General features: G+C 45.9%; 3 protein-coding genes across 10 annotated transcripts in view; 1 reads left to right on the forward strand and 2 right to left on the reverse strand.

The window, feature by feature from the left end:
• The window catches only part of LOC119455790 (facilitated trehalose transporter Tret1-like), an 83,742-nt gene extending 67,753 nt beyond the window's left edge, over window positions 1–15,989 (reverse strand). The window contains exon 1 of one of the 3 annotated variants that reach the window (XM_049669316.1): window positions 15,579–15,989. In XM_049669316.1, coding sequence (XP_049525273.1) covers window positions 15,579–15,669 — 91 coding nt within the window. In that variant the 5' untranslated portion in view covers window positions 15,670–15,989. The remainder of the gene's footprint in view (window positions 1–15,578) is intronic. The other 2 variants (XM_049669311.1, XM_049669313.1) reach the window with 2 other exon arrangements.
• The window catches only part of LOC119455795 (myb-related transcription factor, partner of profilin), a 62,485-nt gene that overhangs the window by 22,600 nt on the left and 22,686 nt on the right, over window positions 1–17,199 (reverse strand). The gene's annotated exons all lie outside the window — the stretch shown is intronic.
• Window positions 1–17,199, forward strand: part of LOC119455794 (nonsense-mediated mRNA decay factor SMG9-like) — a 75,704-nt gene that overhangs the window by 6,928 nt on the left and 51,577 nt on the right. The window lies entirely within an intron of this gene.

Here is a 17,199-nt window from a genome sequence, read left to right on the forward strand (position 1 = left end):
CAGCGTTTTGTGCTGGCGACCAGCAAAATTTTGGCCCGAGCCAGGATTTGTTATTACGTTTGTTTTCTTATTAGGTAATTTTCTGATTAATAAGCTCGAGCGGTTCGCATGTGCCGGCATCCGCACTCCGATTTGGGGACGCGACGTATGTTAAGAGCCGGCAACCGAGAGGCGGGCAAAGACGTTCTAAGTCGGCAACTATCGTCAACAGCAGACGACACTGGCACATTTTTGTCGGCGTGGGTTCAAGCTTCCGCGTCACGGCGAAAACGCAAAACTCTTGCACTGTCATACTCTGTTGACTGCATGTGTTGCGTTGGCGCGCTGAGCCACCTCTCGAACACTATGCAGTGATCTTACCTGCGCCTTTTTTTTTTTTTTTTTTCGTTTTCCTTTCTTTCTTTTTTTTTTTTTAATCATTGCTACCGCATACTGTTGTAACAACATACATCGCTATGTACTCGGTTGTGTGCGGCGTGACGGCGCATTTTTTGTAGATGTGCTAGCGAAAGCTTGCAAGATCGCGCGTGCGTTTTTAAGCCAATGAACAAGGGATTTGTCGCAGCAACAGCGTAGCACGCTGAAGCGCCGCAGCGTTATACGGGGTGTTCATTTATAAGTTTTAAAATTTTTTTTTGAAATCCTCTGTGGCAGGTAGCATAATTCTTATCGTTGAGCTGGGTTATTCGATGAGGCGGACATTAGTAACACGAGAAATCCCATATTGAACTAATTAAAAAATGACTAATCAACTTCTTAGTTAATTATTGTACAGCACATATTGTGATTTACGAATTGGAGCCGGTGAGCTTGGCAGGCGTATCCACTTGGGATGAATTTCCAGAATGACGCCAGTTTGGAGATATGTGCCATCAAACTCGCCCTAAAAATGCACTGTTGTTCCACTTACTTTTTTACCAAAATGCTGTTTTATACATTGAAGCACTAAGTAACTGGAACGCCCATGTATTTCGTCCCACACTTTGGAAAATAATATCTCAAAGCTGGCGTCATCTGGAAATTCATTTCAAGTGGATGCGTCTTGCAAGCTCACCGGCTATAATTCGGAAATTGCAATATGTGTCGTAAAGTAATTAACTAAGAAGTTCATTAGTCAATTTTTGTTACTTGAATATGTGTTTCGATTTTTTGTGCTACTAATGTCCACCTCATCGAATAACCCCCCCAGCTCAACGATAAGAATTATGCTACCTGCCACAGGCGATTTTTAAAAATTCCGTAACACTTTAAAATGAACGCCCTATATATTAACATACTCTTATACAGATGGTTCTATTATCGCGGAATACAGCTGTGTAGATCGACAAGTCACTTCACGTCATCACCGAGCACACGAGTGAATATTCAACTACGGCTTGTTGATTTACTTACAGTTTTTTTAGTAGCTGCCAAGTTAAAAGTGAGCGTACAATTGATTACATGATGGAATATGACCGTGTCCCACAGCACTCGTGTTTGTTCATTCTGTGTTATGTCGTTGTTCCATTGATGAAAAAAGCCAGCGAAGCAGTGCCCCCGGGCCTGACCAGAATCTTCGAGGCTAACCTCGAAGATCAGGCCCTAGAGACGCTTCTAGACCCCTTCAATGACTTTTGGACATCACGCAAGCTATCACAAGAATGAAAAACAGCTGAAGTACGCTTTATCCCCAAACCGGGCAAGTCCCCGCACATTGACAACCTGTGGCTGATATCCCTCACATCATGCATAAGCATTATCATGAAAAGGATAGTACTCAAATGCCTCCAACAACACCTGGACGAAACCCAGCAAATGCCAGACCCCATGTTTGGCTTTATACGACATCTTGAGACCCAGGACGTGCTAATGCAATTGAAGAAGGAGATTGTCATCCCTGCCACACACCACGGGCCATTCTTGCGCTAGACCTGAAGGGGGCATCTGACAACGTGGCACACGAGGCGATATTTCGGAATCTCAACAACACAGGCTCAACAACACATTGGCGTATTTAAGCCACTGAAAAGTAAGGATGGATGTTCAGCCTTGCTGGTGTGGCATTTCATAGGTTGTAACCAACCCACCATATTTTTAACCAAGCAATAAGGAAATTATATGGTCACGCTGTACCATCAGTACAACTGAAGTGTTGCTTCCCCAAGGAGTCTCACTGCCACCTTCCCCATTTTGTAAACACTTTGTAAATACAAACTAGCACATGGTATGTAGTCACATTATATGCTGTCTGTATGCTTGGTGAAGTGCACCAAGCATTTTCTCACCCTTAAAACCTGGGCTAATGCTGTCTTTTTTAAATAATAATTATGCAATAACCTTACTCAATACATTGCTGTGAGAACAATAGTGGCTTAACAGTAGCACTGCACACATACCCTCATACCACATTGCAGACATACTCTATAGAGGCTGGCCACAATCAGCGTAACTGAAAGCCAGCTGAACAGGGTGCGAGTTCATGTGTATCAAATAAATGTCTGTTCCATTTAGAGGTTATATATCTGTCTGTGATATAATTATCAATTCAGAATACATATGGCAGAAGAACAATACACAAGACAACACAATCAAGTTCCCTGTGAGAAGCTGCTTTTTGCGACTATTACATGCAGCAAAAGAGACTTCATTAAGCACCACTATGGCTTGCGTGCCTCTTTGTGCATTGTACAAGAAGTAAAGGTGGGCGAATGTAAACATTTTCAAATACGAATTGAATAAAATATTATTTATCAAATATTCAATAGTCATACGACGACACACGTACCTGTAGTAACAATATTTATTTGCATATAAAAAAATAAGGTACCACACCTTAACTAGTGCAAAAAGAGAGCTAAATATTGGGCACAAAGGATAAGTTTTAAATGCAAGGCTACTAATTGTTACGTAAAAAAATCGACATAAACAGTCTATCAACAACTTTAGAGCCTGGCTGCAAAGAAGCTTTTCAAGAAAGAATGGCCTCTGAATGGCTAGCTTTCAAAAACGTGCAATATATTGTTCCTAAGAAAACATCAAAGTTGTAGAAAAAAAAAAAAGAATAGCCGATGAAGGACCTACGTGTTGTAGACATATGTAAAACTACTCGTTGCAAGGAAAGCAGCACAGACTTGTTGCATAAAAGATCAGTCTGCTAGATCAAGAAATGTGTGGTCACCTTTCGCGTAAAAAAAAGCCTATGGGAAAGTTTTCTTGCCAATATGACTGAAAGATACTTTCGTAAACGTGCTTGCTTTTGGGAGGCTGCATACACTGTTCACATGCAAGTACTTGTCGCATATTCATTGTTAAAGAAGTTCAATTAATATAATGACACGAGAGCCTCCTCTGATTAGGAAAAAATAATAGTTGTGTGGTCATATATAGATAACATTTAGAATGTCAAGGTACCCTTTTCCATACTATGCAAGTACTCATGAAAGACAAGACTGCAAGAAACAGCATAAAACTAATGCAAAATCTATAACTGATTATGTCAATGAGATTTCCATTTCATGTGGCAAAGTATTTCACAGGGCAGATAGGATGTGACATCTGTGATTCAGAGATACGTCATTGTATCGGGGCACAAGTATTGTACAACTGATAATTTTGGGAATAAAGAAATAACAAGCATTGATTCCCGGTATGTCACCATGCCACTTGTATCTTAAAAAGGACTATCACTTATATGTCAAGCTTGCACCATTAGGTTTATGTGACCATACATGCAGTAGCGCACCCAGGATCTCTGTCAGGGGGGGTTGACAGTTTGCCAATACCACCTAAACAGCACTAATTTCGATTTCTTCACGGGAAATTGTCAAAAAAATGCGCTTTTTGCGAGTGTGCAGACGATTGCGCGTCTTACATCTTAGTTGCAGTACTCAATGCGTAAGGAAAGAAAAGGGGTTAAACAAAAGCGGGGGTTAAGTCGGCCTCAGGGGGGGGGGGGTTACAACCCCCGAATCCCCCCCCCCGTCGGTGCGCCACTGCATACATGTGTATCCCATCTGTAATGAACCGTTGCTTTAAGTTATGACCACTGTCATGTTATTCCCGTACATTAATTGTGGCTTTGCACAAAACACCTAGAAAACTTTTGAGCGGCATTGCAGTACTTTTTCTTGTTGTGCACACTGGCTTTCTGTCACAACACCCACTTCGCATCCATGATAAATGCTGCAGTCAAGCAAAATAGAGTTTCAGACTAAGGTACCTAAACTGCTTTCATTCCAGAAAACCCCAAACAAGGTTTAGATTCTTCAGGACACAAGCAACTTGCATCCTTTGATCTAAGGCTGTTTTCTGCATGCAATGAATGTTAGGATTTCTGCTGTGCAAATCAATGTTAACCTGATAAAAGGGATGGCAAGCCAAAACTTGCATTCGTGATACTAGTTACTACTGGGGCCAGATTAACCTATGGGCTAAGGGGGCTGCAGCTCCAGGCTAGGGGGCCCTGTGAGAAAAATGTTTCCTTGAATTAAACTTTATTTCTTACGTACAGTACAGAGTAAAACATAATGTGAACAAATACATTGGGATCCCTAGCTCAAGGCCAGTTGCAATCCATAAAAATGTAGAGGAAGCAAAGCAATTAATTTAGCACAGACACATGTACTTAAGACTCAGCAACAATATGCACTTTACATTAGAAGAAGTAGAGAATACAATACAAAGAATCTTCAAAATGCAAACGGTATCATTGAACATCTACAAGTAAAAGAAAATGCACCAGAAAAAAGAGAAGGAAGCGGTGAATGTATTAATAAACATACGAAAGAAGATCACGAAAATGCAGTTTTAATTATCTCTGAAAATTAGTTGCATTTCTAGCTTACGTGGGCTGAACGTTCCTCTCGACTACTCCAACACTTCAAATTCTCCGTTTACCACACACATTACAAGCCTTTGGAACCAGAAAATTTTGTTTTAGTGCACTGCGTGTACAGCGTCCTGATTCGGTAAAGTTGGTAGCAGAGAGTGGGTAGTCAGCAACGATGCTACTATTAACCATTACAAGAGTTTAAAAATTTAGTAATGAAGTAAATGGTAAAATGTGTACGTGTTGAAAGAGCGGTGTCGTGTTAGCATTGTATTGTGAGGAAGTCATAAATGGACAGCCCTCTTTTGAAGTTTTATAAATGGCTCAATGTATGAATGGCCCAGAGATGCAACACAGTACCACAGATGGCTGTGAAACAAGCTGAAATAAATTTCTCGAAGGGTTTCTGTATCAAAACAATTTCGGCTCTTGAGCAGAATATAACAAGCCTTGCCGAGATTTTTGCAAAGCTTGTCAATGTGAGGTTTACATAGAAACAACTCATCTAATTTGTACAACCCCTTGATGGGCCCCTCAGAAATTTAAGAGGACCATTCGCCAGGGCCCAGTGGAAAATTTTAGTTATACTATAAAAGCTGTAAAGTGTCTTCCAAGGAATATTCTACCACAAGAATTCTTTAAAACGGCCTAGTAGCAGCCGAAATAGAAGCGAAGAATCTGTAGTACAAGAATGTAACCTGCTCTTCGTGCACAGAGGCATTCTTTCTTTGCCCAACCAGCAACGCAAAGGACCTTTCTCTCTTGCCTACTCCCATATAGGAAATGAGGGTTCACCTCCTTCTCTCTTTTTTTTTTGCAAAACACCTAATGCACCTTTCTTCATTTTTTTTATTTAGATCACGACAACAGCATAATACATGCATGTTACATTTACAAGTCAAACTTCAATGAGTTTGTTGACATGATGGCAGATAATTAATGTAAGGAGATGGATCGTTGCGAAGGTGCATGAAGCTAAACATTGTTCCCTCGTCAATTCCATGCCTTACGTCTCTCATGTTGCCTAGCTTTGTTGTCCTTTGGTGCAGGCTACATGGTGACGTTCACAAAAGATTTACAGATGTTAGGCCCTTCTCGCATGCCCGTCTTGTACGATGAATTACTGTGGCGGTTAGCACTGGTAACATCAGTAGCCACCCTAACCATGATTACGCAGCAACATGGCACCACCTATGCAGCCCAGACCACCCGCTTCAATCTCCATTTGCCCTTTTACTAGCTGTACGCCCTGACAGCAATAAATAAATGGTAAAATCCATCACTGCGTAGTCTCATCTCATGCTGAGGACAAAGCATTAGGTATTTCTTGTTGTTCTTATTGAGATCAGCTGTTTGTTTTGACACTGCTAGGACTGCACAGGCAGTAAAAGTGGTTCGGTTTCTATTTAGCAGGTGACACCACAGCAGTAGCAATGGTGATGCATTGACGATGCAGAACGCTACGAAGGCGTCATTGTTCACTGCATCATTAATTCCTACTCTGCTCTAGTACGGTACGTGATGACAGCGGTGAGCAAACGTCAAATACACGCTGAGCAGATGGCGCGGTGCATGTGAACATTTATCAGGGTGTTCACTTTTACTAAAACTGGCTCAGGAGGCTGTATTGAACTGCTCAGACAGCGTGTCGATGAAGCGAAGCCCAACAGTAGCATTCAGGGAATGCGTACGCAGCCTTTAGTTACAACGTAGGAATATTGGTTGCGTCACGGCTCCAACAGTGGCTGATGTATCAAAAGGATGGCAAGCAGACGCTGAGCAGCTGACGCAGCATGGATGAACACATCTTGAGGGGAATTGAGCCTTCCTATTGGCTAAGAGCCCTGCCGCTGCCCCAGTGCTGCAAGGAACTACTGAGATGGAGTATAACTGGCAAAGCACATCGTTCAGCATGAAAGGTTGGGCAGTGGCAGAGAAGCTGCGTTGCAGTGTCGTCACATCCGCAAAAAATAGCATGCGGCACATTTGCATTGTTTACATTACAGCACATGACACCTAGCACAAAATTAATAATTGCAATATGTGGAGCAGTGATATAACTTTTAAGCTGTTCCCTAGCCTCCCCTCTTCGTGAAGAGTAAAATGTGCAGTAACAACACTGGAAACAAACAACACGTGTACAAAGCAAGGAAAGCTGGTTTGATACAAAACCCATACTGAGATGCAAAGAGCACAAACGACCAGCAGTGCTTCTGCACTGTTTAATTCAGAGCACATGCATAAAAAGCACCCTAAAGAGCTTGTAGTGTGTGCCCAACTCAGCAGCTGCTTAGCTACAAGAAAGTTCGGCCAAGGAGAAGCAGGTTTCATTATTTTTCAATGTATGTGTACAAGTACGGTTTGTTTCCGCCTCCTTGAATTTTGGTTTTGGCATCCTTGAATTTTGGGTCTAATGTTCTGTACAAACCGTTCTGTATGCACGGTTCACTTCAGAGCATATGCATATCGCATAAAACGAATACTTATACGCCTAGCACCACTGCGACACATTGCACGTATACATAACAGTACCCTTGACCTCGTACAGTAAGAACCCCAGCACTCAAACGCTCTGTACGTGTTCGCGGTCACCAAGGCGCATCGCAGTCCCCCAAACAGCTCACATGAACCAAAGCACAAACAGCACATTACGAATGACTGCGATGACGCGACAATAAAGCTAATCGCTACAGGTTATATGGTCACTTCTTAAACACAAACCAGCACTGCACAATGCACATGCACGTATGAGCTTCGCAGCGATGAAGCGCGCACACACAAACACCTAGGCACACCATACGCTGAGATGGGCGACCGCACTATTTTCGTTCTGGAGCGTACTGAATGCATGTGTCATGCTTAGAATGCGCGTGCATGTGATGGCCTTCGCGTTTATACTGCTGGTACTGCACAAGCGAAATACGGCCCAACACACACGAAATCGCCGGTTTCATTGCTTCCGAACTTCGCGTAAACACAACACATTTCCGTCTGTTGCCGTTGACGAACGCACGCACTGAAGAGGTCAGGCAGGGTACACTGAATGCATGTGTCATGCTTAGAATGCGCGTGCATGTGATGGCCTTCGCGTTTGTACTGCTGGTACTGCACAAGCGAAATACGGCCCAACACACACGAAATCGCCGGTTTCATTGCTTCCGAACTTTGCGTAAACACAACACATTTCCGTCTGTTGCCGTTGACGATCGCACGCACTGAAGAGGTTGGGCAGGGTACAGCGGATTGCTGCGTTCGACGACTATCTCTGCGAGTGCTCGATAACTCTTGCAATGATCCCAAAAAAACCACGACAAACAAACTGTCACAGCAGCCTAGGCGCCTAGGCCTCGCGCTTCGCTTCGCTTCGAACCAGCGCCATGTTTGTGCGGTCGCCGCATACATGCTGCATGGTGGAAAAAAGTTCACGACCGCCTCTTGTGACGTCAGAGCGGCCATTTTAAGCGGACCGCGCGAGGGCGGTGCGGCTTGCGGCGATGTGCGGCTCGAGCGTGTACAGGCCCTAAGACCAATACATGTAAATTGAAATCGAGAAGCAGAACTTTTTGGTTCGAGGCCCGAAATATTTTTCTCCGCCTCCATTATTGTTTATATTATTATTTTGCTACAAAATTGCATTAAAGACAACGTAGCTGTATGCACTACATCTTGTTAAATCCCTAAAAAAAAAATCCCTGTACAACTACGTCATAGGACAAATACGAAACCGTGAATTCTGTACAGATGCATTAAAAGGGACGGCATGTTATGCGTACAAGGCTTGGCTAGATGCGTGACAACCACACAGAGAAAACACATAAAACATATACACGTGGTAATTAACTCGCGAATGTAAAGTAAAATTTATCACGATCGGTGGCAACATGGACATGTCATTCCCGAAATCACCTGCTAAAGTTGTCACGAGTCCTACGGCGGCAGCTCTTTAGTGTAAGTTCTCGTGAAATTTTGCGCTAAACAAACGGGAACTAACAAAAATACACAAGGAAGGACGAGCGCTTTCTAACAACTGGTTTTACTTTCTCGGAAACCTCATATTTAAATACCACACAGATTTGCGCAAAACATCTCAGAATTCCACGTAGGGTGCATACAGCGATCACATTAATTTTCTGGAAGTTACGGACACGTAGGAAAGTAGCGACATCCCTTTATCTAACATAGCAATCGATGGGCCTATAGCACACATTTGGCCTAGCATTGTAACGAGTGTGCATGCACGCCCTACTCTGACAACACAGCCATTCTTTTCAAACATTGTAATAAAACGTCGGGGGAAATCGTGAAATCACTTTACATTTCACAGCCAAAAGAAGACTGTGTGAGTCACCCACCCATTGCTATGTTATATAAAGAGACGTCGCTACTTTCCTCGTGTCTATAATTTCCAGAAAAATTCACGAGATTGCTGTATGCGCCCTAGCCTGAATCCTGAGATGTCTTGCGCAGGTCTGTATGGTATTTAAGTCTGATGTTCCCGAGAAAAGAAAGTCGGTTGTTAGGAAGCGCTCTGTTCCCGTTTGTTTAGCGCAAAATTTCACAATGAATCAAAGCCAACTATAGGCCGGCTCGCAGTGATACTTCAGTGTAAGAACTGGGTGAGCTCCTACACGCACGACGTATTCAAGGGACAACACGGACCGATATTAATTCACGGGTTAAAAGGCACCCTGCAACGCGCCAGGGAAAGCTTGTTCAGCGGCTACGATGACATCGCCTCGACGCGGCGATTTTGTGTATTTCGTACACAGGAAGTGACGTGGGAGAGTGCCGCTATTATGATTCGTAAAAAAAAAAAAATGTAATGTGCTATTAGCGTTCACACGATATTGCAAGTACTGCGAGAAAAGGCTACAACATTTCGTTTTACGTCGATTTTAAGTATTGCACAGCCCGGGTACAGTGTACTAGGAGTATGGGATAGTGGGCTCAGGGAGCGCCCGCAAGCAAGGCTTCTCACATTGATGGCGCGAGGTGGCGCCAGCAGAGCATGGGCTGTATGAAACTCGCGGTACTCGTTGCATCATAGAATAAAGAGCCAGCATCGCGGCCTGGAATCGTCGCTCTGTATCTCAGTGGATGTCACGTAAGTAACTGCCGCCGCCTACAGGAATTGCCGGGCTTACTGGCTTTTGAACGACCACCACCTAACGCAGGAAACGCTGCGACTGCCAAGATGCCAACATGGAACAGCCGATTTTCGAATGCAGCCCAGCACGGACTCGCGGCGTCGGTACATGTAATTTATTACTGGGGCGTTCCACGAATAAACCGAGACGATCCTATTTCAGTTTTGTTTTTATATCGTTTCGTGCGTGACAACTGGTTATCGCAAACGTGACAATTTTAAAGCTTCAACCATGTTCTGTAATTTTGTCGAAAGGTGCGGTCAGGATTTGTTAGAAACCACAGAAGAGAAGTATTAGGTTAAGCTACATCGTTACGTTTCTCTTTCTGAATAAACCATTTTTGTGATTCCCTGTAACTAACGATTCTTCAAGGTTCGCAAAGGCCTGGCGATGCGACCTTGTAGTTGCCTCCGTGGTTATCGTGCCGTCATAGATTTATATTGAGCTCCCTTGATGCATTGAGCTGTTAACGGCTTTAACATATTTCTCTGCCCTCAGAAGAAGCCAAAGCGCTGGCGTGGAAAAAAAATGGGCGTCTGCATGCTTTCTAAACATGGCTGAATGCAAAAAAAGAAAACTTTCGAGAACACAACAATTCTTTATTTGAAGCTATACAGGTGTTGCCAATTCTCAAATGTACATCATTATATTCTGTTTATACAGCACTTCCTGGTTTTCATGCACTGAACATAGGCTAGAGAAACAACTATGAGCACTTACTCATCTTTGCATGAAAGTTCTTTTTCCTACGCGCTTCCTGTGACTCATTAAATCATTTTACATAGAAGTGAAGCCTTGTGGGGACATAAAATTTCACTATGCTGGCAGTAAGCACTTCGGAGTGCTCGCCGCCCCCTACACCATATGAAATCTGAGAGTTGCCCAACAGCATGACATCTACTATGCTGTTGCTACACAGCTTTTCCTGGCTGAAGAAAGTAGTGAACACATTCTCCAACTTTCTTACTGTTAAGAAAAGCACACGTGACGGGTAAAGCAACCCTCCTTTGTCACAAATAGCAGTGAACATATCGTCTTCGGATATCTCATTTGGTCCTTGCAGAAGCACGTTTTTGCATTCTACACAGTCATTGCGAGCAATAAATTTGCGCGCTACATAACCTGCCATGTAGTGGATCAGCCGGTCATCACTTTTTCTATGATGTATAGCCACTCTGTTCAAAAGAAATACGATGTAGCTTGCGTTCTGCCAATGATAGGTTACCTGACTCGATGAGTTTATCAATGTCAGCCTTTCGTCCATTGGTATCCTGTCATGGACCCGGGAGCGAAGCAATGACGTTGACGCCTGCGGCCAGGCATTGCATCTGTCCCTTTTACAGCGAAGAAAACGTGGGTTGCTTCTTTCGGCAAGCGAGGTCAGAGAGCACAGCAGCACAGCACAGCGACGCAAACAAAGCAAAAGCAACACGCTGCCGCCGTGCCGGGAATGCCGAGCTTACAGCCCACGCTACCGCAGCGCCACCGCATACATCCGGGACCTGTTAACACTCGCCGCTTCACGCCATCGTATGGCGCGCGCCCTCTCCTGAACCCACTGTAGTACACTGTAGCCCGGGCAAGGTGTTGGAAATGACGGACCGCATGCAAAGCATTTTGGCGCGCCTACGGCCACCTTGCGGAAGCTGTCGTAACCATAAAAGTGATGAGGAAGAAGATGCGGTCACTGACCAAGTCAAAGTAATACACAGAGACGTTTCGGGACCCGTACGGGTTCCTTGTTCACACTAAGCAGGCAAGAGCCGTAAGTCGCTTTTTATACTAAAATGTGACGTAATGAGCGGGTGTAGCTGGCAGGGAGATTGCCATCTGTCCTGTTGATAGTGTCCTCCGTGGTCTGAATAAACACTGATTCTAATAGTAGTCTTGTGGCCGGATTCTTCTCCTTGGCTATTATAGTGGCGTTATCCCAATTGATGCAGTGACCGTGATTATCGGCGTGCTCTGCCAGTGCGTTCGACGCTTTCTTGTTGTTGCAGACGTCCCTCCGATGTTCCTTTAATCTTCTGGTGAAGTTGCCAGTTTCGCCGATGTAACTGCAGCTGCAGTCTGCGCATGGTATCTTGTAGACAACACCAGGGTAGCTCTTGCTGTCTAATCGATCTTTCACGTTAACAAGCTGATTTCTCAGTTTGTTGGAGGGCATGTGCGCAACGCGAAGGTCATACCTTGAAAAGATACGGCTTAGAGCTTCGCTGACCCCAGGAACATATGGAACGCCGGCGCGTCTTCGGAACGACTTGCCCTGGGATGGCCTGGGATGGAGGACACGATCTTCATTAGTCTTAATAAATTTCTTTGGGTACCCGTTCGTCATTAATTCGCGATGGATTGTCTTAAGTTCTTTCCTGATTTCGTCGTCACTTGAACAGATGCGTGTTGCCCGCGTCACCAGAGAAGAAACAACGGATTGCTTGTGACAAGCTGGGTGGCACGAATTAAAATTTAGGTAGTGTCCGGTATGCGTCGCTTTCCTGTGCACAGCAAACGAGAGCTTATTTCCGGTTCGGCCCACCTGGACATCGAGGAAGGGAAGGCTGCTGTCGCATTCGTATTCTGCGGTAAACTGTATTGCTGCCTCTATCGAGTTGAGAACACGCAGGAGCCGTGGGGCATCATTCTTATTTAGGATGCAGAAGCAGTCGTCCACGTAGCGGACGAATATCTTGGGCGCGGGAGCGAAGTCGGCAAGGGCCTTCTGTTCAACTAGCTCCATGACCAAATTGGCCGTAGTAACGGAGATGGAAGCCCCCATGGCAGTTCCGTGGATCTGCTTATAACACTGCTTGCGGTAGGTGAAATACGTGTTGCTTAGGCAAAATTCTAGCAGCTCGCAGACGTCCTGTACCTCCAAAGGTGTGCGCTCTGCGAGCGTTTCGTCCGCCAGCAGGACCTTCGTGCACGCCGCTACGGCCAAGTCGACAGGCACGGAAGTGAAGAGCGCTCTGACGTCGAAGGATACCATCACGTCTTCTTCATCCAGGGAAATGTCGCGCACTTTTTCCACGAAAGCTGACGAATTGGCAATGTGCGTTGCTGTTTTTTCCGGCGAGTGGGCCCAACACTTGGTGTAGGTAACCCGAAAGTCGGTGCAGCGGCGACCTTGTGAAGTCGACGATGGGCCGTAGCGGAACGCCTGGCTTGTGTACTTTGGGCAGGCCGTAAATTGCAGGTGCAGACCCATTGGTACACAGGAGGCGATAGTGAAGGTGCTTGTGCTGCGGCGGCACGAACTTAAAAATATTGGAGAGTATCTTCTGCAGTTTCGTTTGAAGGCTTGCCGTGGGATCTTTTTGTATGGTTACGTAAGTATCCCCGTCCAAAAGCAAATCCGTCATCTTCTGATCGTACTCACTTCTGCTGAGTATTACGACGGCATTTCCCTTGTCCGCAGGAAGTAAGGCAATGGAGAGGTTGTTTCGGAGGCCCTTGACGACGTCTTTCTCAGCCGGTGAAGGCCGGGCTTGAGGGTCGCGTGTCCGCCACTTGGACAGAACACCGATAGCGCGGGTACGAGCTTCGTCTCTTACTTCGGAAGGAAGCTGTGCGAAGGAAGCTGTGCGACGGAAGGAAGCTATAATAGCCAAGGAGAAGAATCCGGCCACAAGACTACTATTAGAATCAGTGTTTATTCAGACCACGGAGGACACTATCAACAGGACAGATGGCAATCTCCCTGCCAGCTACACCCGCTCACTACGTCACATTTTAGTATAAAAAGCGACTTACAGCTCTTGCCTGCTTAGTGTGAACAAGGAACCCGTACGGGTCCCGAAACGTCTCTGTGTATTACTTTGACTTGGTCAGTGACCGCATCTTCTTCCTCATCATGTTACCTGACCAGACGAACTTTCGTCGAATTCTTTACAACCATAAAAGTGACGCCGTGACCAACGAGACAACACCGCGCGCCGAACGATTGCGGAGTCCATGGAACGCAATCAACAGGATGAGCAGGCTTGGCAACCATGGCGCGCCGACTTCCGCTAATTCCCTGCTGCTATTGGTTGCACCATATGACGTCATGGGAGAGTGAAAGGCGCACCTGAAAGCCGCGAAAATTCGAGTGGAGGGTAACTCGCATTTTGCTTGCATGTATTTTGAAATTTCTCGGACCGATAACTTGAGTTTGCGTGGGTCAACTTTTCATAATTCGTTTTGTCCCGTGTTCTATGAGATGCTGAGAATAGATCTAGAGCAAAATATGGTGACCCGAAAACGGCGTTGCAGGGCCCTTTTAATAGACAAGCCTAACGCCCCAAAGCAACATAAGGACTATACAGTTTGACGCTGAGTTAAGGCTTTGGGATAAATTTTTAACCAACTGGTAATTCACCAACGTTCACACTAAGCTCGGTGCACGAGCGTTTTCGCAACCCGCTCCCGTCGCAATACTGCCTCCGCGGTCGGGAATCGAACCTGCGACATCGTGCTCAGCAGCGGAACGCCACAGCCACTGGTTCACCGCGGCTGATCGTCAACACCTGTGTGCGTACGGTGTGCGTAATCAGGCGATAAATCACGTTCCGAGTGCCACCTGTGCATTCTGAAGTTCGTTCTAGACAGACCTTTCTGTTTCTGATATGTATACAATTAAATTGAAAGAGCGCACTTTCCAAGGTTCTCATCTTGAATATGTCTATAAAGCGTGAAAGTGAACAAGCGTTCAGTGCTGCCCGCATTTTGCGGGCGTTATATATATATACAACGAAGCAGAGTGAGCGTTTATTTCCAACTGTATATATAATTGCATACATACTATACTGAAGTCGTAGTCTAAAAGATGCGCAGTTCGCAGAACGCACGACAACGACGTACAGTAGTGCCGAAATTGAAGATGTGCGTATTCAGGCGACAATTAGCGTAGAAATGTTAGCTTGATCCTCAATAAATACATAAACACAGCTGGTATATATGAAGCAGCTCCCGTGCTAAAGAGCACACGTCCTGGTTGTTTTTATTTCAGCGTGGCTATACAAGGATAATGAACCGTTTTGGGCCCTCAGTCGGGTTAGAAATGTTCGGAGACATCAAAGCAAAGTTGGCTTAAACCTTCGGATCATTGCGGTGCCGCAGGAGTCCGAGAGCATGGTTCGTTTCGCATTGCGACTTAATATTTTACAGGCAAGTACTGCACACGCCAGAGGATGCCAAGTCGCGTAACCAGACTTAGTGTGGACTGAAGGACACCCGCAGGGCATATCCGCGCAGTTAAATGAGCACGGGATAGTTACAAATATAGATGCAGTGATGCAAGCGGCAGATAGAGTAAAAAAAAATGGCAAAAAAAAACAGGTACGAATTTGCACAAAAATGTTACAAAATTAGCTTCCCCCCCCCTTTTTTTTTCTATTTTTTTTTTTTTCTGGCTCAGACATGGTTGAAAGCAAGAAAACAGCTGACTGAGAAGTCTGTCCTGTCTGTTTACTCTCGCACGCTGTCCGTTCTTACGCTTAACTTTACCTCAATCTTCGAAACAGCAATGTTGACACGCTTCTCGAATTCCGAATGATCGCGCGACAAAAGCACCCAACACAAGGGCCCTGTTGCGTCCGCCTCGGTGCGCGCGTAATGCGTTTTAATAAATATCCCGGCTAGCATACCCTGCGCCGACTTTGGGTCACACTCGCTGGAGGGGCACATGAGCGGCTCCAGCTGAAGAACAGCCTCCCGAGGCGAGGTCACGGCACCCATCTTCGACTCTCGCTGACCACCGGCGGTGAGTGAACTCGCAGCGCGCACCCCGAGCTTGTCGACGGCCACGTTGACTTCGCGCGCTCATATCACCCCGCAAAAGAGCCCGCAGCCGTTGCGCCGTACTCGCCCCCCTCACCCGCTCTCGCCGGAAGCCGGAAGCGGGAGACGAGAGCGGCGAGGCAAAACCCTCGTCGACGCCCGGTTGCACACATCTTCAAAGCGCAGACCAATTAAGCGGCTGCAGCCAACGTTTTCCTGCAGCATCCAGTGACACACACGCGCACGAGTGCGAAGCTGCTTCTGCTGCTACTGCTTCTGCTGCTACTGTAGGAGGGGTTGGCGCAGCAGACGCACTCGGGACGGCGAACAGGTGCGAATGCCTTCCACTCCACGGCCGGGTATACCTGTCCATTCCACGTATACGGTGGTAACATAAAACGCGTGGAGGCCGCTCCGTTGGACGATAAAACGCGACCGTATGCGGAACAACGGCGCGTGTGCGGAGAGAACAAAATGCCTCTACGCAAAGGACGCGCCAGCTGGCGAGTCGAGCGACACGTGTATGTTGAGTCTCTTTGACCGCGCGGTTGGGCGAGTGTCGTTGTCGTCGCATGCACTTGGAAGTGTCCACGCCGATAGAAAGCTTCCGAGAACGTTTCGCTCACAGGGGACGCGCGGAACAAAGTCGGGTTCGTTTTCGTGCATAGCGCTCGCCGCCAGCGTTTCCCGGTAAACATCACGGTTACACAAGCTGCACCCAGGAATCTTTAAATGCTATCGCGTTCGCGTTCTACTCTTAAAAGCGAAGCTTTCAGCGTCCTCCATTTTTTTTTTTTTAATTCTTTAGGATTAGGAGTGAAGCCGGTGGTAGAGGTCTTTGCGTGCGTGCGTGCGTGCGTGCGTGTGCGTGTGTGTGTGTGTGTGTATACTGCTCCGGACCACCGTCAGTTGCACTTCCCCGGCCACAGCGAGAGGACGTGTGTCGAGTGAGCTCCTGAAACAAGCAATGTGGTGAACTGAGTGTAATTCACGTATCCAGGACCTCAAATAGGTGCGACGTATAATGTTAACGGATTTTTTTTTTCGCATTTACCGCTAAATCACCACTGAATTTTTTAGCCAATAAATAATCCGTAATTTTGTTTCTCACGTCGTGTTTTACCGGCTCCACGACGGAGGTCAGCTTGTAAGTGTTTGTAAGGCTACGGCGGTGAAAGATGACGGCGAGGTCAGTATCAAATGTCTGTCAAAGATAAGCCTGCAACGCAGCCATACGATTCCATTGGAACACGCAGCCAGACGCCCGCGTCGGATATAACGCAGAAGATATATTGAAGTACTAAGTTCGGATTTAGTGACACATTTGGAAAAGCTCGGGTATACCGATGGAATTGCACCGGATACAGTGAATTGCTTAGTCCTGGGTAGATTTCGAACAGTGGCAAAACAGACCCATATAGTACTTCCGAAGGGCACAAGAACACGCTTATACAGATTCGCTATTGTTGATGTATCGGTTGCTGAGAT

This window comes from Dermacentor silvarum, chromosome 6 (assembly GCF_013339745.2).
Source record: "Dermacentor silvarum isolate Dsil-2018 chromosome 6, BIME_Dsil_1.4, whole genome shotgun sequence".
NCBI lineage: Eukaryota > Metazoa > Arthropoda > Arachnida > Ixodida > Ixodidae > Dermacentor > Dermacentor silvarum.